Raw genomic sequence first — 26,411 nt, forward strand, 5'->3', positions numbered from 1 at the left:
ATAAGTTCCTTGGGGGGTCTAGTTTCCAAAATGGGGTCACTTGTGGGGGAGCTCCAATGTTTAGGCACACAGGGGCTCTCCAAACGCGACATGGTGTCCGCTAACGATGGAGATAATTTTTCATTCAAAAAGTCAAATGGCGCTCCTTCCCTTCCGAGCCTTACCATGTGCCCAAACAGTGGTTTACCCCCACATGTGAGGTATCGGTGTACTCAGGAGAAATTGCCCAACAAATTTTAGGATCCATTTTATCCTGTTGCCCATGTGAAAATGAATAAAATGAGGCTAAAAGAATTTTTTTGTGAAAAAAAAGTACTTTTTCATTTTTACGGATCAATTTGTGAAGCACCTGGGGGTTCAAAGTGTTCACTATGCATCTAGATAAGTTCCTTGGGGTGTCTAGTTTCCAAAATGGGGTCACTTGTGGGGGAGCTCCAATTTTTAGGCACACGGGGGCTCTCCAAACGTGACATGGTGTCCGCTAAAGAGTGGAGCCAATTTTTCATTCAAAAAGTCAAATGGCGCTCCTTCCCTTCCAAGCCCTGCCGTGCGCCCAAACAGTGGTTTACCAATACATATGAGGTATCAGCGTACTCAGGACAAATTGGCCAACAACTTTCGTGGTTCAGTTTCTCCTTTTACCATTGTGAAATCAAAAAAAATGTTGCTAAAAGATAATTTTTGTGACTAAAAAGTTAAATGTTCATTTTTTCCTTCCATGTTGCTTCTGCTGCTGTGAAGCACCTGAAGGGTTAATAAACTTCTTGAATGTGGTTTTGTGCACCTTGAGGGGTGCAGTTTTTAGAATGGTGTCACTTTTGGGTATTTTCAGCCATATAGACCCCGTAAACTGACTTCAAATGTGAGGTGGTCCCTAAAAAAAATGGTTTTGTAAATTTCGTTGTAAAAATGAGAAATCGCTGGTCAAATTTTAACCCTTATAACTTCCTAGCAAAAAAAAAATTTTGTTTCCAAAATTGTGCTGATGTAAAGTAGACGTGTGGGAAATGTTATTTATTAACTATTTTGTGTCACATAACTCTCTGGTTTAACAGAATAAAAATTCAAATTGTGAAAATTGCGAAATTTTTGACATTTCCGTTTTTATCACAAATAAACGCATAATTTATTGACCTAAATTTACCACTAACATGAAGCCCAATATGTCACGAAAAAACAATCTCAGAACCGCTAGGATCCGTTGAAGCGTTCCTGAGTTATTACCTCATAAAGGGACACTGGTCAGAATTGCAAAAAACGGCCAGGTCATTAAGGTCAAAATAGGCTGGGTCATGAAGGGGTTAAATGAGCCATTTGATAAATATGAATACATTTTAGACCATGGAACAACTACTTTCTTCCATTAATTTTTTACTTCTGTTTTTCTACAGGCTTTCGAGAGTCTGAGTGTGACTCCTCTGATGCAAAACGACTTGACGTCCTAGAAGCTGCTCCTCCCCCGTCCCTGTGCGTTTCCTACAACAAATCAGAGGGGTACGTTAACGCCACAGGAACCTTTTATGAGTTATATGAGTGAGGTACTATATGATGGCACCCGCACAAATGGTGCACTCAAACTATTCTATAGAATGAAATCTGATCAATCAGGTTGTGAAATTAATAATATACATGAATTACCATATTTTCTGGTGTATAAGACTGGGCGTATAAGACGACCCCCAACTTTTCCATATAAAGTATGGAATTTGGGATATACCCACCGTATAAGACGTGGGTCATCTTATACGCCCAGTCATCTTATACGGCGTGTGGTTCCCAGGGTCTGGAGGAGAGGAGACTCTCCTTCAGGCCCTGGGATCCATATTCATGTAAAAAATAAAGAATAAAAATAAAAAATCTGGATATACTTACCCCTCCGACCAACCCTGGCTCTTAGCGCTGCAAGCGTCTGCCTCCGTTCCTAAGAATGCAGTGAGTGTAGGACCTGCGATGACCTCGCGGTCAGGTGACTGGTCACCTGACCGCGCAAGTGACCGCGACATCATCGAAGGTCCTTCACTCACTGCATTCTTAGGAACGGAGGGAGACACTTGCAGCGCTGAGAGCCAGGGTCCGTCAGAGGGGTGAGTATATCCATATTTTTTATTTTTATTCTTTATTTTTTACATTAATATGGATCCCAGGGCCTGAAGGAGAGTCTCCTCTCCTCCAGGCCCTGGGAACCATCCAGGATTGCTCCGTGCACCCGTACCCGGCGTATAAGACGACCCCCGACTTTTGGGACAATTTTTAGGGGTTAAAAAGTCGTCTTATACGCCGGATAATACGGTATGTAATTCAGAAAAAATGGATTTAAAAGAAAGCTTTATTCACTTTGTTCCTTATTCCCTTTTTTCCATGCAGTTTCTCTAATTGCTATGTAACTGTATGGTCTCCTGTAAGGCTGTGTGCACACGTTCCAGATTTTTCACGTTTTTTTTGCGGTTTTTCACTATAAAAATGCTTAAACGAATACATATGCATCCCATCATTTATAATGCATTCCGCAATTTTTGCGCATATGTTGTTTTTTTTTCAGCGAAAAAAAACGCATCACGGTAAAAAACGCAGCACGTTCATTAATTTTGCGGATTTCCCACTATATTATTGCATTGGGAACCTCCGGAAAAATCCGCACGAAAAACGCACATAAAACGCATGCGGATTTCTTGCAGAAAATGTCCAGTTTTGTTCAGGAAATTTCTGCAGGAAATCCTGACGTGTGCACATAGCCTAATAGTTGTTACTGAATTTCACCCATTCTGTTCCACAACTATCTTAGTCGTACGCCACTTTCTGATAGGACGGATTCTCTGACTGCATAGTTAGAATCCTAGTAAACATATGGCCTAGGGATATGGTGTTGACCCTATTACCTCAATTTGAAAGTCCTAAGAGACGCCTGGTGCCAATAGAGCTTCCAACAGCTGTAGAGACACTAGAGAGCTGTCGAAAAACCACTTAGTTTTATTGTTAATATATTTTAACCCCTTACTGATGCATCATATGCTGGCTCCTTGACTTTGATGTGTCCTTGCATGTCGACCTTGAAACTTTCTCTGTACATGACGGCTGATTTAATCGGCCGACATTTGCCTCTAACTGCCGAGGTTATGCATGTTTACCAGTTAAGTCTTGCTGACAATCTCTGAAGAAGGAAGGGGGCGGGGAGTGAGTTGTTCCATGCTCCCATCGGAGTTCCAATGACGCTGTCATGATGGCGCACCGATGGGTTGTCATGTCAGCCATGGGTCTGCTGATGGCCCCTATGCCTACTTATGATCCCCCTGTGAAAGCCAGCCCACGGCTGCCATTCATAGGAAATTGTTATTTTAACTATACATAGTAGTGCCATGTATAGTACAAGCAAAAGGAGAATTTTAAATGCAGTAAAAAATAAACATTTGGGATAAGGTGAGGTGGAAACAAAAAATGGCAATGGGGTTAATGAGAGCATACGGTGCTTATTGATGCAAGTATGTATCTATAATAATCTCAATTTTTATATTTCTCCAGGTATCTGAATTTTGACACTGCAAAAATATCATTTTTCATGCAACAACTTCAAAATCCCTCTGGGTTGTGGTCACTGTGGCTGGAAAACAACTTGAACTTTCCTATAATTCTCACTGATGTGTTTGTGCCTGAACAAGTCCAGGGGCTCTTTAAGGTACAATGGTTATTATGGCAGCCAGTGCTATTAAACTAGAGCCGTTAAGATATCTACATGGAGTAGACCACCTTGTATTCTACAGTTTTTATCATCCGGTCAGGCCCCATTTTTATCAGTTACTAGCTGAAGAGCCCGGCGTTGCCTGGGCATAGTAAATATCTGTGGTTAGTTATAGCACCTCACTTCTCTTATTTTGCCATCACGCCTCTCATTTTCCCAATCACATCTTTCATTTTCCCCCTCACATCTCTCATTTTCTCCCTCACTCCTCTCATTCCCCCCCTAACACTTGTCATTTCGACCTCACATCTGTCATTTTCCGATCACTCCACTATTTTCCCTCACTCCCCTCATTTTGCACTCACACCTTTTCATTTTCACCTCACACCTCTCATTTTCACCTCAGTATATACATGTTTGTCATCTCCCTTATATATAGTATACATCTGTATGTCATCTCCTGTATATAGTATATACCTGTATGTCATCTCCCCTGTATATAGTATATACCTGCTGTGTGTCATCTCCCCTGTATATAGTATATACCTGTATGTCATCTCCTCCTATATATAGTATATACCTGTATGTCATCTCCTTCTATATATAGTATATACCTGTATGTCATCTCCTCCTGTATATAGTATATACCTGTGTCTTCTCCCCTGTATATAGTATATATCTGTGTCATCTCCTCCTGTATATAGTATATACCTGTATGTCATCTCCTCCTCTATATAGTATATACCTGTATGTCATCTCCCCTGTATATAGAATATACCTGTGTGTCATCTCCTCCTGTATTAGACCTCGTTCACACGTTGTTTACTCAGTATTTTTACCTCTGTATTTGTAAGCTAAATTGGCAGCCTGATAAATTCCCAGCCAACAGGATGCCCTCCCCCTGGCAGTATATATTAGCTCTCACATACACATAATAGACAGGTCATGTGACTGACAGCTGCCGTATTTCCTATATGGTACATTTGTTGCTCTTGTAGTTTGTCTGCTTATAAATCAGATTTTTATTTTTGAAGGATAATACCAGACTTGTGTGTGTTTTAGGGCGAGTTTCGTTTGTCAAGTTGTGTGTGTTGAGTTGCGTGTGGCGACATGCATGTAGCGACTTTTGTGAGATGAGTTTTGTGTGGCAACATGCGTGTAGCAACTTTTTGTGTGTCGAGTTGCATGTGACAGGTTAGTGTAGCAAGTTGTGTGCAGCAAGTTTTGCGCATGGCGAGTTTTTGCGCGTGGCGAGTTTTATGTGTGGTGCCTGTTGAGTATGTGCAAGTTTTGTGTGAGGCAACTTTTGCATGTGTTGCAACTTTTGTGCATGTGGCAATTTTTGCGCGTGTGCAAGTTTTGCGTGTGGTGAGTTTTCCATGAGGTGAGTTTTGCACTTGTGCCGAGTTTTGCGTGAGCCTAGTTTTTGCATGTGGTGAGTTTTGCGCATGGCGAGTTTTGAGCGGCGACTTTTGTGTTTCGACTTTTATGCGGCGAGGCTGGTGTATGTGTGGTGAAATGTGTGCTGAGGGTAATATGTGTTCAAGCATCTGGTAGTGTGTGGCGCATTTTGTGTGTGTTCATATCCCCGTGTGTGGTGAGTATCCCATGTCGGGGCCCCACCTTAGCAACTGTACGGTATATACTCTTTGGCGCCATCGCTCTCACTCTTTACGTCCCCCTTGTTCACATCTGGCAGCTGTCAATTTGCCTCCAACACTTTTCCTTTCACTTTTTCCCCATTATGTAGAAAGGGGCAAAATTGTTTGGTGAATTGGAAAGTGCGGGGTTAAAATTTCACCTCACAACATAGCCTATGACGCTCTCGGGGTCCAGTCGTGTGACTGTGCAAAATTTTGTGGCAGTAGCTGCGACGGTGCAGATGCCAATCCCGGACATACATACACACACACATACACACATTCAGCTTTATATATTAGATTGCCTATCAAAAATTTATGTCTATGGGGAATCATTGAAAATGTATAAAAAAAAACTGACGACATCCATTTTAAATATGTTTTCAAATGATTTATTGCAGTAACAATGGAAGAAAGGTTCAGACAACATATGTAAAATAGAAATTGATGTTGGTATGCCCTAAATGCAAAAGATGTAGAGCAATGCCTTTGTTTTAGGATGTAGTTTTTTTTATTCTGAAAGAGTGTTCTGCCTTCTCCCGGACAAGCATTCAGAAGAAAATACATTTTCTTATCACTTTTTTTTTTAATTAGATATCTCTACTGGTAAAGTTGTATGAAAACTGTTGAGGGAAAGAGAGCAAATAGTGTCTTATCTGAGGTAAAAGGTTAATCCATAAGATTGCACTCACCAGAAGTAGCTGAGTTGAAGCCTTGAAAGGATTCGCTGCAGCAGATGCACGAGTCCAGGAAGGACAGATTGAGATAATTGTGGTAAATTTCTGCGCTGCTGAATTACTAGAATTCAAGAATTATTACTACCAGTGACTTAATTATTCTACGTGTTTCAGAGTTCGACTCCTTCATCAGGAAACACCACAGGAACCTGTGAAACGCGTGGAATAATAAAGCCACATGTACTAATAATTCTGGAATTCTAGTACTTCAGCAGCGCAGAAATTTACCACAATTACCCCAATCTGTATCTACTGGTAAAATTTGTAACATTAATAGGTAATTTTATGTAAGAAAATCTTGTTACCCCGAAATGTCAGATTGGTCATTTGGTTCAGTGCGCCTCGCCTTCCCATCTACTTGGTTTCCATCCATGTCTCCATTTCTCTGGCTTCTGTAAAGCCACAGCTGTTAGCCAATAAAGAGGAGGACGGAGATGAATGAAAGGAAGTACCGTAGGTGGGAAGGTGCACTGATCGGTTTGGCCAAGACAAGGGTGCACCAAGGTAATGTGCTTGATTTGAAGAGTTATTTTGTGTTGTCAGACTGTCCTACATATATTACCTCTTATAAAGGGTTGAAAAAAGGAATGGAGTCCATCAAGTTCAACCTTTCTCCACTTGCTACACATTCTATATCCATTTTTACATTATTTATAGCCTACAATGCCATTTGTTGTGAGAAGAACATCACCATTTGTTCTTTTTATTTATATGTTCTATTATTCTCATCTGTTCAGATATGTGCGATAGGCCTTATAGGAAATGGCCAAATCGCTCTGAACTGGGGTCTGGATTTCAAAATAGGTTTGAATTTACTGATTGCTAGGACCCTCACTTATCTTAAAAACAGATCGCTGGAGTGTCCACTCTGAAGAGTATAATGCTCCCATATGTGTCTGACACTCCATTCATAGTAACAGGAACTGCTTGAGATAGGTGAGCGCTGTGCTCTAACATCTGCAGTCCGGTAGAGCGGGAATAGAGTGGTGGCACACTGAATCTGAGCCCTGCTCTCGGGATCTGTGAGTGATAGAGCAAACAGCAAGCTGTATCATATCTTGTGGATAGGTGATAATCACCATTTATGACCCAACCCCCTCTATAAGACCGCTTCACTGATGATGATTTAGGGCAAATACGGACTGTAATATGTGACTGAGCTTACCTGTTAGCATTCTCCTTGAAGTTTTTACTAGAAAGCACCCTTCTTTGGTCAGTGAAGCCGGCAAGTCGCAGGACTGATGCTTTTCTTTTTTATAAACATTAAGGATTGATCCAATACTGGTGAAACACTTAATATCAGCAGGGTGCTGCATATATTTTTATAAATAGTCTACACTTCCTGGACCGGTGCCGTTCCTCCTCTTCCGCTGCTGTGTCCCCGACTAGTCTCCTGTCATAAATTTCATGTGACAGTTGCATCTAATCAGCAGCTGCAGATTGGCCGCAGCCTTCACATTTTGCCCTTGTTGCTGCAGCAGAGCAGCGGCGGCTGATTGGCTGGAGTAGTCATGTGACATTGTTAGTCAGGAGACCAGCTAAAGACACAGGGCTTGAGGAACGTCATCAATCCGAGAAGCAAGAATTAGTCTTCCTTTGTTATATTTATTTATACTAACTTTGGGCCTTTAATAAGAACTTGTCCTGTAGTTGATGACCCCTTTAAGGTAGAATGCCTTTACATTAGTCATTTTCTCTTTGTCATTGTGCAGATACTTAACTTCACTCACCTGCTGCCAATCCCACCAGGCTGCTGGGACATATGTACAATGAAAATCCATACCAAAGAATCTCCCTTGAATTTTTTGACCAACCTAATGTTGAGCACGTCCTTGGGTGTTATATTTGAGATACCGATGCTTGTGTATAAGGTGAGGTGTTTGTCTCCTGGATTTACATACATAAATGAGATGTTGTGGTGTATGGACAATTTCAGACTGCGGGCTTACTGGCTGTGCAAACCTTTTATTGACTTCTACTTTGCTTGTAGAATTCTGCAATAAGTGTTTTAGCTTCCTGAGAAATCGAACAAAAAAAAAAACCCGGACAATTACATTTTTTTAAAATTTTTTACTCATATATTTGTGGCTGCAGAGCTGAAGAAAAGGTTTTTTTTTTAACCCCTTCACAACATATGACGTATTTATTTACATCATGTGCCGTGTACCTACCTTTGATGCAAAATTTATGGCTCTTGTAAGAAAGGCGGAAAAAACGGATTTTAGGTCCGAGGGTGAAAGGGTTAAGCATTGCGTTTGCAGATATATTAGCGATCAAATATTTGGCACCTAATGATTTAAATTTAGTTAAGTCCAAGTGGGTGTTATTAGATATGGGTTTTTTTTACCGAGGAAGTGTGTAACTCCACTTAGTATATCCGGAACTTTGTGCTCTGTAATATATTTTCAGTGCTAATTTAGACTGCACACCCCTCCTGGTAGTACCAGAGTACAGAGGTCATGTGACCCTGATGACATCACATGTCCTTCTGCACTTCTGTGTAGTTGCTTACTGATGATTGGTCAGTGTCTTACAGGAGGCAGAAGTGCATGCCTAGTGAAAAATATTGAATAACACCCACTTAGACTTTACTAATGTTAACTCAATAGGTGCAAAATATTTGATTGCTAATTATTCCCCAACGTAGAGGTGAAATTAAGCCTGACTGCTTAATGCTTGCCAGGAGTGATGGGATCCTGATAATTGATAGATCAGACCATTAGCATCTGAATGTGTGCTTTCCATTGCTGGAAGCAGCAGCAGCATTGCCGCTGCAGGACTGGAAGAGCTCAGGGACACTGAAGCTGGTTACCTGCAGTGATCTAAACGATTTACCAAAGATCACGACCAGCGATACGACCTCGCCGTGATCGTTGGTAAGTCGTTGTGTGGTCGCTGGGGAGCTGTCACACAGACAGCTCTCTCCAGTGACCAACGATCCAGGGAACAACTTCGGCATCGTTGAAACTGTCTTCAACGATGCCGAAGTCCCCGGGTAACCAGGGTAAACATCGGGTTACTAAGTGCAGGGCCGCGCTTAGTAACCCGATATTTACCCTGGTTACATTCCGATGTCTGTTATGTCCCCCGGCGTCAGCTTCCCAGCACTGTGTAAGCGCCGGCCGTAAAGCAGAGCGGTGACGTCACAGCTGTGCTCTGCTTTACGGCCGGCGTTGACACAGTGCAGGGAAGCTGACGCCGGGGGACATGACAGACATCAGAATGTAAGTATGTAGTGTTTTTTTTTTTTTTTTTTTTACTTTTACAATGGTAACCAGGGTAAATATCAGGTTACTAAGCGCGGCCCTGCTCTTAGTAACCCGATATTTACCCTGGTTACAGGTGAACACATCGCTGGATCGGCGTCACACACGCCGATCCAGCGATGACAGCGGGGTGATCAGCGACCAAAAAAAGGTCCTGATCATTCCCCACGACCAACGATCTCCCAGTAGGGGCCTGATCGTTGGTCGCTGTCACAAATAAAGATATCGTTAGCGGGATCGTTGCTACGTCACAAAAAGCGTGACGTTGCAACGATATTCTTAACGATATCGTTATGTGTGAAGGTACCTTAAGAATGAGAGATTATTCATAAAGGACCTTAAAATCTGCTCTGTACTTATCATGTTTTTTTGATAATACATTTAATTTCAGACCGGAAACTTGCAGATGAGTACGGCACAATGTGGGATTCACCCTATTATCAGGCACTTGACCTCTGGTAAATATTACTTTTAAGTATATCTGTAAGGATTTGTTTTTAGTATTAGGTTATATTATATTAGTCATCTATTCTGCAGGTTTCCAGCACCTCCTCATCCTGCTATGAACTGAAATTATGTCTGTGTAAAATTTAGAGACTGGCAAACTGCAGATCCGCTTAGTTAAGAGATTGAATTTCCATCTGCTCATATAGTTCTAATACACGTGGCAGTAGGGCCAATTACATAAAAAGCCAGTTACCCTACTGTATCTTTGGAGTGAGGACAAAAGCCGTGTAGACACGGTGAGAGCGACTCAATGAAGAGTTTGTACTTCGTGAGATTTGACCCCATTACTTCTACACTGCAAAGCAGTGATGATGCAAATCACTTAGCCACAGGGCTTCTATCCTTATAAAATATGGTGTGGGGCTTCATATGATCAATATCTGAAGTATTAGTAGAGGTTTGTGGTTTTTTTGAGGTGTTTGTTTTTCTCTACATTTTCTAAAATTTGTGTTAAAGGGAATCTGTCACCGGGTATTTGCTACCGCCATATGAGAGCAGCATAAGGGACCGAGATTCCTTAAGGTACCGTCACACTGAAACGACGCTGCAGCGATACGACAACGATGTCGATCGCTGCAGCGTCGCTGTGTGGTCGCTGGAGAGCTGTCACACAGACAGCTCTCCAGCGACCAATGATCCCGAAGTCCCCTGGTAACCAGGGTAAACATCGGGTTACTAAGCGCGGCCCTGCGCTTAGTAACCCAATGTTTACCCTGGTTACCAGTGAAGACATCGCTGAATTGGCGTCACACACGCCGATTCAGCGATGTCAGCGGGAGATCCAGCGACAAAAGAAAGTTTCAAACGATCTGCTACGACGTACGATTCTCAGCAGGGTCCCTGATCGCAGTAGCGTGTCAGACACAGCGAGATCGTAAGGATATCGCTGGAACGTCACGGATCGTGCCGTCCTAGCGGTCAAAGTGCCACTGTGTGACGGTACCCTTACTGGGCTGCTTGCCGTTAGCAAGCAGTTATATCTGCTTCAGATCTAGCAGTTCTCTGCCCACACCAGTGTGTAGGGAAAGCTGACAGTCAGTGTTGGAGGTAGGGTTATACAGAGCTCAATAATATGGAGGACTAAATGGCAGCAGGTTTAGTAGTCTTCTAGTGATGACCGCCTGTTGTTAAAATAGAGAATTTTTCAAAACTGCAGCAAGCAGCCTCCAGTAAGTATCACATCGCTGGAATCCGTGTCTGTGTCTATATCATGCTGCTCTCAGATTAGGTGGCAAAAATCTGGTGACATATTCCTTTTAAAATCTTGCCGTTTCACCTTACATGTTTATATCCCATATTGATATTCCTTGTTTTGACTGTGATTTAACAGAGGAGAGTTTGCGCTGGCAGCATAGTCTCTCCCTAGGGGCATCTGCTTGGAAAGTGGATTACGAGTTAGGAACTGAACTTTATGAGAAGTACCAGAAGATGCAAGATAAAGAATCGTACAGGTATGATTTGTAGGCTCCTGAGCGTCGGATGGCTGTTCTGTTCCTAGTTCTGTGTATAAATATGAACTTGTCTTCTCTCCGCAGGAAGAAATCTTTGGAGAATCCTAGCACTACACGACCCAAGAAGGATGTGGAGCAGCCTCTTGTCTTCCTGCCACAATTAAATGCTGAGCCTGGTCTTGTGGTTAATTTTACTGCAACAGCGATAAGCAAAAGCTCGGTAACTTGTGATTGCACTATACCGGGATGTATATTTGAGGGTCTTTGTCTGAACTACGAGTTCTTGATTTTAGATAAATGTGAAACTAGAAACAAATGACCTATCGAGGGTACAAAAAGGAATGAAATGTAACAGCGTGATGCTGCTTATTAGACTGCATAAAAGGGGATGTCCACAACTAGGACACGCCCTTCTTAAGTACTATTTCCTTGTTAAATAAAAACATTCCAGCGATGTCAGTGTCTAGGTCTCCCAAGGCTCTCCAAGGTTTGTTCCAAGGAATCAAGAGCACATTAGCTCATTAGTGGCTGCTGATTGGCTGTAGGAATAGAGAGCACAGCAGCTCATTATTAGCTAGTGATTGGCTGTAGGAATAGAGGACACGCAGCTCAATAGTAGCTAGTGATTGGCTGTAGGAATAGAGGGCACTGCAGCTTATTAGCTAGTGGTTGGCTGTAGGAATAGAGAGCACAGCAGCTCATTAGTAGCTAGTGATTGGCTGTAGGAATAGAGGGCACAGCAGCTCATTAGTAGCTAGTGATTGGCTGTAGGAATAGAGAGCACAGCAGCTCATTAGTAGCTAGTGATTGCCTGTAGGAATAGAGGGCACAGCAGCTCATTAGTAGCTAGTGATTGGCTGTAGGAATAGAGAGCACAGCAGCTCATTATTAGCTAGTGATTGGCTGTAGGAATAGAGAGCACAGCAGCTCATTAGTAGCTAGTGATTGGCTGCAGGAATAGAGGGCACAGCAGCTCATTAGTAGCTAGTGATTGGCTGTAGGAATAGAGAGCACAACAGCTCATTAGTAGCTAGTGATTGGCTGTAGGAATAGAGGGCACATCAGCTGATTAGTAGCTAGTGATTGGCTGTAGGAATAGAGAGCACAGCAGCTCATTAGCAGCTAGTGATTGGCTGTAGGAATAGAGGGCACAGCAGCTGATTAGTAGCTAGTGATTGACTGTAGGAATAGAGAGCACAGCAGCTCATTATTAGCTAGTGATTTGCTGTAGGAATAGAGGACACAGCAGCTCAATAGTAGCTAGTGATTGGCTGTAGGAATAGAGGGTACTGCAGCTTATTAGCTAGTGGTTGGCTGTAGGAATAGAGAGCACAGCAGCTCATTAGTAGCTAGTGATTGGCTGTAGGAATAGAGGGCACAGCAGCTGATTAGTAGCTAGTGATTGGCTGTAGGAATAGAGGGCACAGCAGCTCATTAGTAGCTAGTGATTGCCTGTAGGAATAGAGAGCACAGCAGCTCATTAGTAGCTAGTGATTGGCTGTAGGAATAGAGGGCACAGCAGCTCATTAGTAGCTAGTGATTGGCTGTAGGAATAGAGAGCACAGCAGCTCATTAGTAGCTAGTGATTGGCTGTAGGAATAGAGGGCACAGCAGCTGATTAGTAGCTAGTGATTGACTGTAGGAATAGAGAGCACAGCAGCTCATTATTAGCTAGTGATTTGCTGTAGGAATAGAGGACGCAGCAGCTCATTAGTAGCTAGTGATTGGCTGTAGGAATAGAGCACAGCAGCTCAGTAGTAGCTAGTGATTGGCTGTAGGAATAGAGGGCACAGCAGCTTATTAGCTAGTGGTTGGCTGTAGGAATAGAGAGCACAGCAGCTCATTAGTAGCTAGTGATTGGCTGTAGGAATAGAGGGCACAGCAGCTGATTAGTAGCTAGTGATTGGCTGTAGGAATAGAGAGCACAGCAGCTCATTAGTAGCTAGTGATTGCCTGTAGGAATAGAGAGCACAGCAGCTCATTAGTAGCTAGTGATTGGCTGTAGGAATAGAGGGCACAGCAGCTCATTAGTAGCTAGTGATTGGCTGTAGGAATAGAGGGCACAGCAGCTGATTAGTAGCTAGTGAGTGCCTGTAGGAATAGAGAGCACATCAGCTCAATAGTAGCTAGTGATTGCCTATAGGAATAGAGCACAGCAGCTCATTATTAGCTAGTGATTGCCTGTAGGAATAGAGAGCACAGCAGCTCATTATTAGTTAGTGATTGGCTGTAGGAATAGAGCACAGCAGCTCATTATTAGCTAGTGATTGGCTGTAGGAATAGAGAGCACAGCAGCTCATTAGTAGCTAGTGATTGGCTGTAGGAATAGAGAGCACAGCAGCTCATTAGTAGCTAGTGATTGCCTGTAGGAATAGAGGGCACAGCAGCTCATTAGTAGCTAGTGATTGGCTGTAGGAATAGAGAGCACAGCAGCTCATTATTAGCTAGTGATTGGCTGTAGGAATAGAGAGCACAGCAGCTCATTAGTAGCTAGTGATTGGCTGCAGGAATAGAGGGCACAGCAGCTCATTAGTAGCTAGTGATTGGCTGTAGGAATAGAGAGCACAACAGCTCATTAGTAGCTAGTGATTGGCTGTAGGAATAGAGGGCACATCAGCTGATTAGTAGCTAGTGATTGGCTGTAGGAATAGAGAGCACAGCAGCTCATTAGCAGCTAGTGATTGGCTGTAGGAATAGAGGGCACAGCAGCTGATTAGTAGCTAGTGATTGACTGTAGGAATAGAGAGCACAGCAGCTCATTATTAGCTAGTGATTTGCTGTAGGAATAGAGGACACAGCAGCTCAATAGTAGCTAGTGATTGGCTGTAGGAATAGAGGGTACTGCAGCTTATTAGCTAGTGGTTGGCTGTAGGAATAGAGAGCACAGCAGCTCATTAGTAGCTAGTGATTGGCTGTAGGAATAGAGGGCACAGCAGCTGATTAGTAGCTAGTGATTGGCTGTAGGAATAGAGGGCACAGCAGCTCATTAGTAGCTAGTGATTGCCTGTAGGAATAGAGAGCACAGCAGCTCATTAGTAGCTAGTGATTGGCTGTAGGAATAGAGGGCACAGCAGCTCATTAGTAGCTAGTGATTGGCTGTAGGAATAGAGAGCACAGCAGCTCATTAGTAGCTAGTGATTGGCTGTAGGAATAGAGGGCACAGCAGCTGATTAGTAGCTAGTGATTGACTGTAGGAATAGAGAGCACAGCAGCTCATTATTAGCTAGTGATTTGCTGTAGGAATAGAGGACACAGCAGCTCATTAGTAGCTAGTGATTGGCTGTAGGAATAGAGCACAGCAGCTCAGTAGTAGCTAGTGATTGGCTGTAGGAATAGAGGGCACAGCAGCTTATTAGCTAGTGGTTGGCTGTAGGAATAGAGAGCACAGCAGCTCATTATTAGTTAGTGATTGGCTGTAGGAATAGAGCACAGCAGCTCATTATTAGCTAGTGATTGGCTGTAGGAATAGAGAGCACAGCAGCTCATTAGTAGCTAGTTATTGGCTGTAGGAATAGAGGGCACAGCAGCTCATTAGTAGCTAGTGATTGGCTGTAGGAATAGAGGGCACAGCAGCTCATTAGTAGCTAGTGATTGGCTGTAGGAATAGAGGGCACAGCAGCTCATTAGTGGCCGCTGATTGGCTGTAGGACTCAGGTGGCATTATCATGCCATGGGAGCCTTGGCAGGCTAACCACTGACATTGCTGAAACCATGCCGTTATGGGAATGAACATAGTAACATAGTAACATAGTTAGTAAGGCCGAAAAAAGACATTTGTCCATCCAGTTCAGCCTATATTCCATCATAATAAATACCCAGATCTACGTCCTTCTACAGAACCTAATACAGACATCTACAGACATCCAGGCCTCTCTTGAACCCCTCGACTGAGTTCGCCATCACCACCTCCTCAGGCAAGCAATTCCAGATTCTCACTGCCCTAACAGTAAAGAATCCTCTTCTATGTTGGTGGAAAAACCTTCTCTCCTCCAGACGCAAAGAATGCCCCCTTGTGCCCGTCACCTTCCTTGGTATAAACAGATCCTCAGCGAGATATTTGTATTGTCCCCTTATATACTTATACATGGTTATTAGATCGCCCCTCAGTCGTCTTTTTTCTAGACTAAATAATCCTAATTTCGCTAATCTATCTGGGTATTGTAGTTTTCCCATCCCCTTTATTAATTTTGTTGCCCTCCTTTGTACTCTCTCTAGTTCCATTATATCCTTCCTGAGCACCGGTGCCCAAAACTGGACACAGTACTCCATGTGCGGTCTAACTAGGGATTTGTACAGAGGCAGTATAATGCTCTCATCATGTGTATCCAGACCTCTTTTAATGCACCCCATGATCCTGTTTGCCTTGGCAGCTGCTGCCTGGCACTGGCTGCTCCAGGTAAGTTTATCATTAACTAGGATCCCCAAGTCCTTCTCCCTGTCAGATTTACCCAGTGGTTTCCCGTTCAGTGTGTAATGGTGATATTGATTCCCTCTTCCCATGTGTATAACCTTACATTTATCATTGTTAAACCTCATCTGCCACCTTTCAGCCCAAGTTTCCAACTTATCCAGATCCATCTGTAGCAGAATACTATCTTCTCTTGTATTAACTGCTTTACATAGTTTTGTATCATCTGCAAATATCGATATTTTACTGTGTAAACCTTCTACCAGATCATTAATGAATATGTTGAAGAGAACAGGTCCCAATACTGACCCCTGCGGTACCCCACTGGTCACAGCGACCCAGTTAGAGACTATACCATTTATAACCACCCTCTGCTTTCTATCACTAAGCCAGTTACTAACCCATTTACACACATTTTCCCCCAGACCAAGCATTCTCATTTTGTGTACCAACCTCTTGTGCGGCACGGTATCAAACGCTTTGGAAAAATCGAGATATACCACGTCCAATGACTCACCGTGGTCCAGTCTATAGCTTACCTCTTCATAAAAACTGATTAGATTGGTTTGACAGGAGCGATTTCTCATAAACCCATGCTGATATGGAGTTAAATAGTTATTCTCATTGAGATAATCCAGAATAACATCCCTCAGAAACCCTTCAAATATTTTACCAACAATAGAGGTTAGACTTACTGGCCTATAATTTCCAGGTTCACTTCCAATGAAGTATATGGTATTTTTATTCTACAAGGTGGAATGGTTTTTAAGAAGGGGTTGCCCAAGTTGTAGACAGTCTCATTAACTGCTGTAACTATTAATTAACTGATGATCAGCACTGCGCAGGATAGTTTAAGATGAGATGGACATCCAAATTAGCCAAAACTGAGTCCAACAGTTGTTCATGTACTTAATATGGTCATTAAGTAGAGCTGCTTTATTGATCTTATAGTTATTTACTCATATTTATGTTTTAGATGAAAACTATATTACTGAAGAATCCATCTCCCTTTCCAGTTTGGGTTCAACTACTACCTCTCTCTCATTATCCCAATCCACAAGCTGCTCTGAGCCTTCTTAGCAAATGGTATGAAAATGAGCTGTAGTATTGGAAAGGCATGGTAAATCTGCCCACTGAATTCTCTTCTTTATGTTGCAGACTTTTGATGTTTATTATATTCTTCCTTTTCTCTAGGTATGGTGTACACGGTCAGATCATTGACTTTACTACCGCAGAGTTTAGCCTCCATAAGGAATGTCACCAAGAGGTAAGTTATTCACAGCAGTTTAAAGGTTTCATATAAATTGGAGCCAGACACTCCCCAGTTCAATAGTAAAATAGGTGACAAGAAGTATTAAATCTACCTCATTTCCAGTGATTTAATTAAAGTATTTTTGATTGCTATGGGTTTGGATCTTACTACCTAGAAACAACTACTCGACATGCATTACAACAGCTAAAAGTGGTGTTACATTCAAGTACCGTATTTTCTGGTGTATAAGACGACTGGGCGTATAAGATGACCCCCAACTTTTCCATATAAAATATGGAATTTGGGATATACCCGCCGTATAAGACGGGGGTCATCTTATACGCCCAATCATCTTATATGACGTGTGCGGTGCGTATGGTTCCCAGGGTCTGGAGGAGAGGAGACTCTCCTTCAGGCCCTGGGATCCATATTCATGTAAAAAATAAAGAATAAAAATATGGATATACTCACCCCTCCGACGGACCCTGGCTCTCAGCGGTGCAAGCGTCTGCTTCCTTTCCTACGAATGCAATGAGTGAAGGACCTTTGATGACGTCGCGGTCACGCGACTGCTCACGTGACCGCGACGTCATCGAAGGTCCTTCACTCACTGCATTCTTAGGAACGGAGGCAGACGCTTGCACCGCTGAGAGCCAGGGTCCGTCGGAGGGGTGATTATATCCATATTTTTTATTTTTATTCTTTATTTTTTACATTAATATGGATCCCAGGGCCTGAAGGAGAGTCTCCTCTCCTTCAGACCCTGGGAACCATCCAGGATCGCTCCCTGCAGCCGTACTCGGCGTATAAGACGACCCCCGACTTTTGGGACGATTTTTAGGGGTTAAAAAGTCATCTTATATGCCAGAAAATACGGTACATAAATGATTGTATATGAATTGCAGGGTCCACCAGAGAGCGTGCTATTTTTAGTTAGCCTTTCTTAACGAGCAGTGGTGCAAAGGAGAAGATTCACTCCAACCCATTATGTCCATATGCCCTGATTTAGCTGATGCATGTGTTGGTGCAATTAATGATTTTTTTAATATATATATATATATATATATATATATATATATATATATATATATATATATATATATATATATTCTTTTTGTGAACAGTTTTATAGAGTTGAATATATTAGATTTTTTTTCTTAACTTTCAGCTTAAGGAAGGAGATGACTGCACTCATGAAGTGGTTGAATTTCAGTTGCAGCCATGGGAAAGTCAACAAGTTGGTATAGTCTTCACACCTGTAGACTACAGGAGAGTAATCTCTCTTATAGTTATCAGGTATGTATATTTTTTATAAAATTGCATTGTTTGTTAGCAATTGTGACTTTTTGAATTTTGCTTATGCAGACTTATTGCATACTAGATGGTGGCCCGATTTTAACGCATCGGGTATTCTAGAATATGCATGTCCACGTAATATATTGCCCAGTCACGTAGTATATTGCACAGTCCACGTAGTATATTGCCCAGCCACGTAGTATGTTGCATAGCGACGGACAGAGCCATGTAGTATACAGACTTAAAATAAAAAATAAACATATACTCACCCTCTGTTGAAGTCCTGGCCCTGTGTGCGGTGCACGCGGCAGCTTCCGGTCCCAGGGTTGGTATGGGCGCATGACTTGTGATGACGTCGCGGTCACATGACTGTGACGTCATGGCAGGTCTTTCTCGCAGGACCTGTGATGACGTCGCGGTCACATGACTGTGACGTCATGGCAGGTCCTTGTCGCATACCATCCTTGCCACCGGAACCTGCCGCTTGCATGGAGCGGTTACCGGAGCGTCGCGAGGAGCTGGAAAGGAGCCGGAATGTGAGTATATGATGATTTTTTTATTTTTTTATTATTAGTAACATTAGATCTTTTTACTATTGAGGCTCCTCCTGTGCTGGAAAAATCAGTACTTGTGCTATCTGTGTCCGTGTCTACAATCCGTGAGCCATCTGTGCACCATACATGTGATACGTACTGGAATTGAATGCAGAACAGAAATGACAGATGTTTAGGTGTTATATAATAGATAGATATCTGTGAGATGCATATTTGGTGCCATACTTGTGTAGTTTACTGTACATTAATTGAGCTGGAAAAGAAAGATGATGTGGGGTCCCCCTTATTTTTAATAACCAGCTAAGGTAAAGCAGACAGCTTGGGTCTGGCCTTATGCTGGAAAGAGCCCAATATCCATAGAGCTCCCCAGCCTATTAATATCAGCACACAGCTTTCTGTTTTGCCTCAGCTGGTAATAAAAAAAAGGGAGGAATCTAAAAAAAAAAAATTGACATGAGGTCCCCCCTATTTGTAATAATCAGCAAAGGCTAAGCAGGCAGCTGTTGGCTGATATTAATAGGCTGGAAAGGTCCAGGAATATTGGCCTGTTCCCAGCCTAAGACCAGCCCTCAGCCACCCCAAAAATGGCACAACCATTAGATGTGTCAGTTCAGGCACTTAGCCTCTGCTCTTACTGATTGCCCTGGTGCGGTGGCAGTCGGGGTAATGGGATAGGTTAGGTGGGGTTGATGTCAGCAGTTGGCTGTGACATCAACTCCTGGGGTTAGTAATGAAAAGGTTTGTGTCAGACACCCCCATTACTAACTCCGTAGTGAAAAGAAATAAACACATACCCACGAAAGTCAATTATTTGCAACAATCAGTCCCTGACTATTTACTTTTCACCCATTTTTTTTTAATATATAATAAAAAATAATGGTCTGCCGTGAATGGAGGTCTCGTGACATTGCCTTTCAGTGAAGGAAGCTCCATAGACTGGAGCAGCAGCCACTGCTGGGTCCCGTGCTGCACTCCGTGAGATCCTGACTGCTGTGACATCAGGAAGGTTGCCGCAGTTCACAGCCTCTGGGTCTCACGCAGCGCAAGAACCGGAATAATGAGCGTTGACTATTCAGCAAGTTGTTTTACTTTATATGTAGGAAACAAATAGACATTAAAGGTAAAATTTGTGTGAAAATATATATAGCTTTTAAACAACAAGCTGTAGCATTACTTACAGTACAAGGAAAATTACAGAGGGTCTCTGTCCTCAGGGATTGGAATGATGTTCTTGTCACCTGAACAATGAAGTACATGGATACAGAGATTTCAGTTTATTGTGCGATGTTGCTTATTACCGTTTCATTATTTTCAGAAATAACCTGACTGTTTTGGACATGGTCACTGTAGAGGGTGTTGGAGCAAGAGAAATGCTGCGCGTTGGAGGGAGACTGCCTGGAATAGGAGGGTCTCTCAGATTCAAAGTCCCAGAGTCCACCCTGATGGACTGCAGACAGCGTGAGTTTATTTCACCAAAATATTTCTTATGTTATGGTGTGACTGTAAATTAATGTGGACAAAAATTTATTGCAGATTTCTGTTGAAAAGAATCAAAACATGAAAATGTCCGCAGTATTGGAAACCCGTTTTTGCTCTGTACTCTTTGCTCCTATTCTTTTTCTTTAGTGGCAGCAATCATCCAGTTGAAAAGAATGGAAAAAAAAATATTTGCTATCGTTATGTCCCAAAAAAAAGAAAAAAGTGCAAAAAGAAAAATGCATACGTGTATACAGTTAGGTCCATATATATTTGGACAGATAACTTTTTTCTACTTTTGGTTAAAGATATTACCACAATGAATTTTAAACAAAACAATTCAGATGCAGTTGAAGTTCAGACTTTCAGCTTTCATTTTCCACATTAAAATTGGATGAAGGGTTTAGGAGTTTCAGCTCCTTAACATGTGCCACCCTGTTTTTAAAGGGACCAAAAGTAATTGGACAGATTAAATAATTTTAAATAAAATGTTCATTTCTAGTACTTGGTTGAAAACCCTTTGTTGGCAATGACTGCCTGAAGTCTTGAACTCATGGACATCACCAGACGCTGTGTTTCCTCCTTTTTGATGCTCTGCCAGGCCTTCACTGCGGTGGTTTTCAGTTGCTGTTTGTTTGTGGGCCTTTCTGTCTGAAGTTTAGTCTTTTAACAAGTGAAATGCATGCTCAATTGAGTTGAGATCAGGTGACTGACTTGGCCATTCAAGAATATTCCACTTCTTTGCTTTAATAAACTCCTGGGTTGCTTTGGCTTTATGTTTTGGGTCATTGTTTATCTGTAGTAGGAAATGACGACCAATCAGTTTGGCTGCATTTGGCTGGATCTGAGCACACAGTCTGGCTCTGAATACCTCAGAATTCATTCGGCTGCTTCTGTCCTGTGTCACATCATCAATAAACACTAGTGACCCAGTGCCACTGGCAGCCATGCATGCCCAACCCACCACACTGCCTCCGCAGTGTTTTACAGATGGTGGTATGCTTTGGATCATGAGCTGTACCACGCCTTCGCCATACTTTTCTCTTTCCATCATTCTGGTAGAGGTTGATTTTGGTTTCATCTGTCCAAAGAATGTTCTTCTAGAACTGTGCTGACTTTTTTAGATTTTTTTTTTTTTTAGCAAAGTCCAGTCTAGCCTTTTTATTCTTGATGCTTATTAGGGGCTTGCACTGTGCAGTGAACCCTCTGTATTTACTTTCATGTAGTCTTCTCTTTATGGTAGATTTGGATATTGATACGCCGACCTCCTAGATAGTGTTGTTCACTTGGTTGGCTGTTGTGAAGGGGTTTCTCTTCACCATGGAGATTATTCTGCGATCATCCACCACTGTTGTCTTCTGTGGGCGCCCAGGTCTTTTTGCATTGATGAGTTCACCCGTGCTTTCTTTCTCGGGATGTACCAAACTGTAGATTTTGCCACTCCTAATATTGTAGCAATTTCTCGGATGTGTGTTTTCTGTTTTCGCAGCTTAACCCCTTTCTGACCTCGGACGGGATAGTACGTCCGAGGTCAGAAGCCCCGCTTTGATGCGGGCTCCGGCGGTGAGCCTGCATCAAAGCCGGGACATGTCAGCTGTTTTGAACAGTTGACATGTGCCCACAATAGCGGCGGGTGAAATTGTGATTCACCCGCCGCTATTAACTGGTTAAATGCCGCTGTCAAACGCAGACAGTGGCATTAAACTACCGCTTCCGGCCACGCGGCCGGAAATGCGCGCATCGCCGACCCCCGTCACATGATCGGGGGTCAGCGATGCTTCTGCATTGTAACCATAGAGGTCCTTGAGACCTCTATGGTTACTGATCCCCGCTAGCTGTGAGCGCCACCGTGGTCGGCGCTCACAGCACACCTGCATTTCTGCTGCATAGCAGTGATCTGATGATCGCTGCTATGTAGCAGTGCCGATCGAGTTGTGCCAGCTTCTAGTCTCCCATGGAGGCTATTGAAACATGGCAAAAGTAAAAAAAAAAAAGTGAAAAAAATAAAAAAATAAGTTTAAATCACCCCTCTTTCGCCCCATTCAAAATAAAACAATTAAAAAAAAAAAACCTACACATATTTGGTATCGCCGTGTTCAGAATCACCCGATCTATCAATAAAGAAAAGCATTAACCTGATCGCTAAACGGCGTAGCGAGAAAAAAATCGAAATACCAGAACTATGTTTTTTGGTCGCCGCGACATTGCATTAAAATGCAATAACGGGCAATCAGAAGAACGTATCTGCACAAATGTGGTATCAATAAAAACGTCAGCTTGGAACGCAAAAAAAAGACCCTTAACCAACCCCAGATCACGAAAAATGAAGATGCTACGGGTATCGGAAAATGGCGCAATTTTTTTAAGTAAAGTTTGGAACTTTTTTTTCATTACTTAGATAAAAAGTAACTTAGTCATGTTTGGTGTCTACAAACTCGTAATGACCTGGAGAATCATAATATCAGGTCAGTTTTAATATTTAGTGAAGCTAGCAAAAAAGCCAAACAAAAAACAAGTGTGGGATTGCACTTTTCTTGCAATTTCACCGCACTTGGATTTTTTTTCCCGTTTTCTAGTACACGACATGCTAAAATCAATGATGTCGTTCAAAAGTACAACTCGTCCCGCAAAAAATAAGCCCTCACATGGCCATATTGCTGGAAAAATAAAAAAGTTATGGCTCTGGGAAGGAGGGGAGCGAAAAATGAACATGGAAAAATGGAAAATCCCAAGGTCATGAAGGGGTTAAGGATGGCTTGTTTCACCTGCATGGAGAGCTCCTTTGACCGCATGTTTACTTCACAGCAAAACCTTCCAAATACAAGCACCGCACTTCAAATCAACTCCAGACTTTTTATCTGCTTAATTGAGAATTACATAACGAAGGGATTGCCTACACCTGTCCATGAAATAGCCTTGGAGTCAATTGTCCAATTACTTTTGGCCCCTTTAAAAACAGAGTGGCACATGTTAAAGGGACACTGTCACCTGAATTTTGAGGGAACAATCTTCAGCCATGGAGGCGGGGTTTTTGGGTGTTTGATTCACCCTTTCCTTACCCGCTGGCTGCAATATTGGATTGAAGTTCATTCTCTGTCCTCCGTAGTACGTGCCTGCACCAGGCAATCTTGCCTTGCGCAGGCGTGTACTATGGAGGACAGAGAATGAACTTCAATCCAATATTGCAGCCAGCATGCAGCCAGCGGGTAAGGAAAGGGTGAATCAAACATCCAAAAACCCCACCTCCATGGCTGAAGATTGTTCCCTCCAAATTCAGGTGACAGTGTCCCTTTAAGGAGCTGAAACTCCTAAACCCTTCATCCAATTTTAATGTGGATACCCTCAAATGAAAGCTGAACGTCTGAACTTCAACTGCATCTGAATTGTTTTGTTAAAAATTCATTGTGGTAATGTCTATAACCAAAATTAGAAAAATGTTGTCTGTCCAAATATATATGGACCTAACTGTATATAGGTGTATGTATGTGCAATGTAAGCAATAAAGGAGGTAGCACACAGTTTGGAAAAATGGCAAAAAGGCTGACTTCTATTGCAGTGAAGTTTTGATTCATATTGTGAACCTTTCTCTAGTGCGTAAATGTGCATGTGCAACATAATTAAAGGTGCATCAGTTATAACGATAATTGAACATCATTATACAAATTCATACATTATAAATTCATATTGATACATAATTGTTAGTGAATGTTACAAATATGCAAACATCATGATAAACTTCATAATAGATATCAAATATCGGGCAGACTACATTAATTGATTTGTCTTGTGTGCACAATTAAATAAGGCGAAGTACGCCTGCGCAGGAGTGTGATTGGGAACACACTGTGGGTGATACAGGATGCTGTGTGCAGAACGGGCGCAGGATGGGAGCAGCACATGACAGAACGGGCGCAGGATGGGAGCAGCACATGACAGAACGGGCGCAGGATGGCAGCAGCGCATGACAGAACGGGCGCAGGATGGCAGCAGCGCATGACAGAACGGGCGCAGGATGGCAGCAGCGCATGACCGAACGGGCGCAGGATGGCAGCAGCGCATGACCGAACGGGCGCAGGATGGCAGCAGCTCATGACAGAACGGGCGCAGGATGGCAGCAGCACATGACAGAACGGGCGCAGGATGGCAGCAGCACATGACAGAACGGGCGCAGGATGGCAGCAGCACATGACAGAACGGGCGCAGGATGGCAGCAGCACATGACAGAACGGGCGCAGGATGGCAGCAGCACATGACAGAACGGGCGCAGGATGGCAGCAGCACATGACAGAACGGGCGCAGGATGGCAGCAGCACATGATGGAGACCATATACCAATATAAATGCTCGCCACCCGAGCGTAGAACGGGTTCAATAGCTAGTCAGTTATGACGATAATTGAACATCATTATACAAATTCATACATTATAAATTCATACTGATACATAATTGTCAGTGAATGTTACAAATATGCAAACATCATGATAAACTTCATAAAAGATATCAAATATCGGGCAGACTACATTAATTGATTTGTCTTATGTGCACAATTAAATAAGGCGAAGTACGCCTGCACAGGAGCGTGATTGGGAACACACTGTGGGTGATATAGGATGCTGTGTGGAGAGTGATGCTCAACTTGTCTCTGCAGAATTCCCCCTTGATGTTCGATTGGGTTTGAAACTTGGAGACCGATTTGGCCATTGCATTACTTTCACCCTGTTCTTCATGAGAAATGCAACAGATGTGGTTTGAATCATTATGTTGGAAAAGTGCACGGAATGATTCTTCTCTTTCACTATAGAGCAGTAAATCTGATACTATCACAGAAATGTAGCTCTCAGACACCAGCAACACCACATAAGGACACTGCCACCACCATGTTTCACTGTAGGCACCATGCATTTTTCTAAATACATGGTGCCTATCATGAAATGCTGTGGTGGCAGCGTCCTTATGTGGGGCTGCATGAGTGCAGTAATGTTATTATGAATTCACAGATATACTGCTCTATATTGAATAAAGAGAAGATACCACCATCACTCCATGCCCTTGGTAGATGTGCACTTTTCTAACATGGAAATTATCCAAAACACATCTGTTGATTTTCTGAAGAAAAACTGGGTGAAAGTGATTCAGTGGCCACATATGTCTCCTGATCTGAATCTAATCAAACACCTATGGGTAATTCTGAAGAGACAAGTTGAGCATCACTCTCCAGCATCCAGGCTCTAAAAGCGGACCATCTTGAAGAAAGAAAGGAAAAAAAAATGATACAGTATGTGGCCAGTTTGTTCATTCCATGCATAATGTTTGACTTTAACACAAATGCAAAAATGTTTTTTTTTTGTTTATTTTACTTTCCTGCTTTTTTATTTGTGCTTTTTTATTATTAAAATTTGTCACAAGCCTTTCACTAAGCTTGAAATGTTGCATTCATACTAGTCACATTCTGGTCTCCACTAGGATATTTGAGTGCAATTGTGCAAAAATATTGCCACATTTAAAATTGGCTTAAATGACCAACAAGCGAAAATCATCTGGATAAGGAAAACTATGCCGACAATGTCGAGCAAATCTAAAAAGTCATGGGAAAAAATGGTAATAATTAGTGAGGAGCCAGTATACTCGTTGCTCGGGTGGTCTCCGAGTATTTGTAACTGCTCGGAGATTTAGTTTTTGTTCACACAGCTGCAAGATTTACGGCTGCTAGCCAGCCTGAGTACATGTGAGGTTGCCTGGTTGCTAGGGAATCCACACATGTATTCAGCCTGTCTAGCAGCTGTAAATCATGCAGCTGTGTGAACAAAAACTAAATCTCTGAACAGTTACAAATACTCGGAGACCACCCGAGCGTGCTCGGGGAAACCCGAGCAACGAGTACACTCTCTCATCACTACTTATAAACTGTTTAATAAAATGTGCTTTTCTGTTTTAATTTTTACAGAGCTCAAGGAAAGCAAGCAAATTCTGTCCATCACAAAAATCTTTAAAGTTGAGAACATTGGTTCTTTACCCATAACAATTGTGTCCATGAAAATAAATGGATACAGCTGCCAAGGTTTTGGGTTTGAAGTCCAAGACTGTTATACATTTTCCCTAAGCCAGAACACGTCAAAGGAAATCAGTATTGTGTAAGTTTCCCTTACAATCTA

At 42.5% G+C, this 26,411-nt stretch overlaps 1 protein-coding gene across 1 annotated transcript in view; it reads left to right on the forward strand.

Annotated features, from left to right (window-relative positions):
* The window catches only part of TMEM131L (transmembrane 131 like), a 203,978-nt gene that overhangs the window by 124,268 nt on the left and 53,299 nt on the right, over positions 1-26,411 (forward strand). The window contains exons 12-22 of the mRNA XM_069744093.1: positions 1,392-1,494; positions 3,517-3,670; positions 7,763-7,921; positions 9,708-9,774; positions 11,154-11,274; positions 11,359-11,494; positions 16,659-16,768; positions 16,877-16,949; positions 18,103-18,230; positions 20,100-20,242; positions 26,204-26,390. Coding sequence (XP_069600194.1) covers positions 1,392-1,494; positions 3,517-3,670; positions 7,763-7,921; positions 9,708-9,774; positions 11,154-11,274; positions 11,359-11,494; positions 16,659-16,768; positions 16,877-16,949; positions 18,103-18,230; positions 20,100-20,242; positions 26,204-26,390 — 1,381 coding nt within the window. The remainder of the gene's footprint in view (positions 1-1,391; positions 1,495-3,516; positions 3,671-7,762; positions 7,922-9,707; positions 9,775-11,153; positions 11,275-11,358; positions 11,495-16,658; positions 16,769-16,876; positions 16,950-18,102; positions 18,231-20,099; positions 20,243-26,203; positions 26,391-26,411) is intronic.

The sequence above is a fragment of the Ranitomeya imitator genome, chromosome 1 (genome assembly GCF_032444005.1).
Source record: "Ranitomeya imitator isolate aRanImi1 chromosome 1, aRanImi1.pri, whole genome shotgun sequence".
In the NCBI taxonomy this organism is placed as follows: Eukaryota; Metazoa; Chordata; class Amphibia; order Anura; family Dendrobatidae; genus Ranitomeya; species Ranitomeya imitator.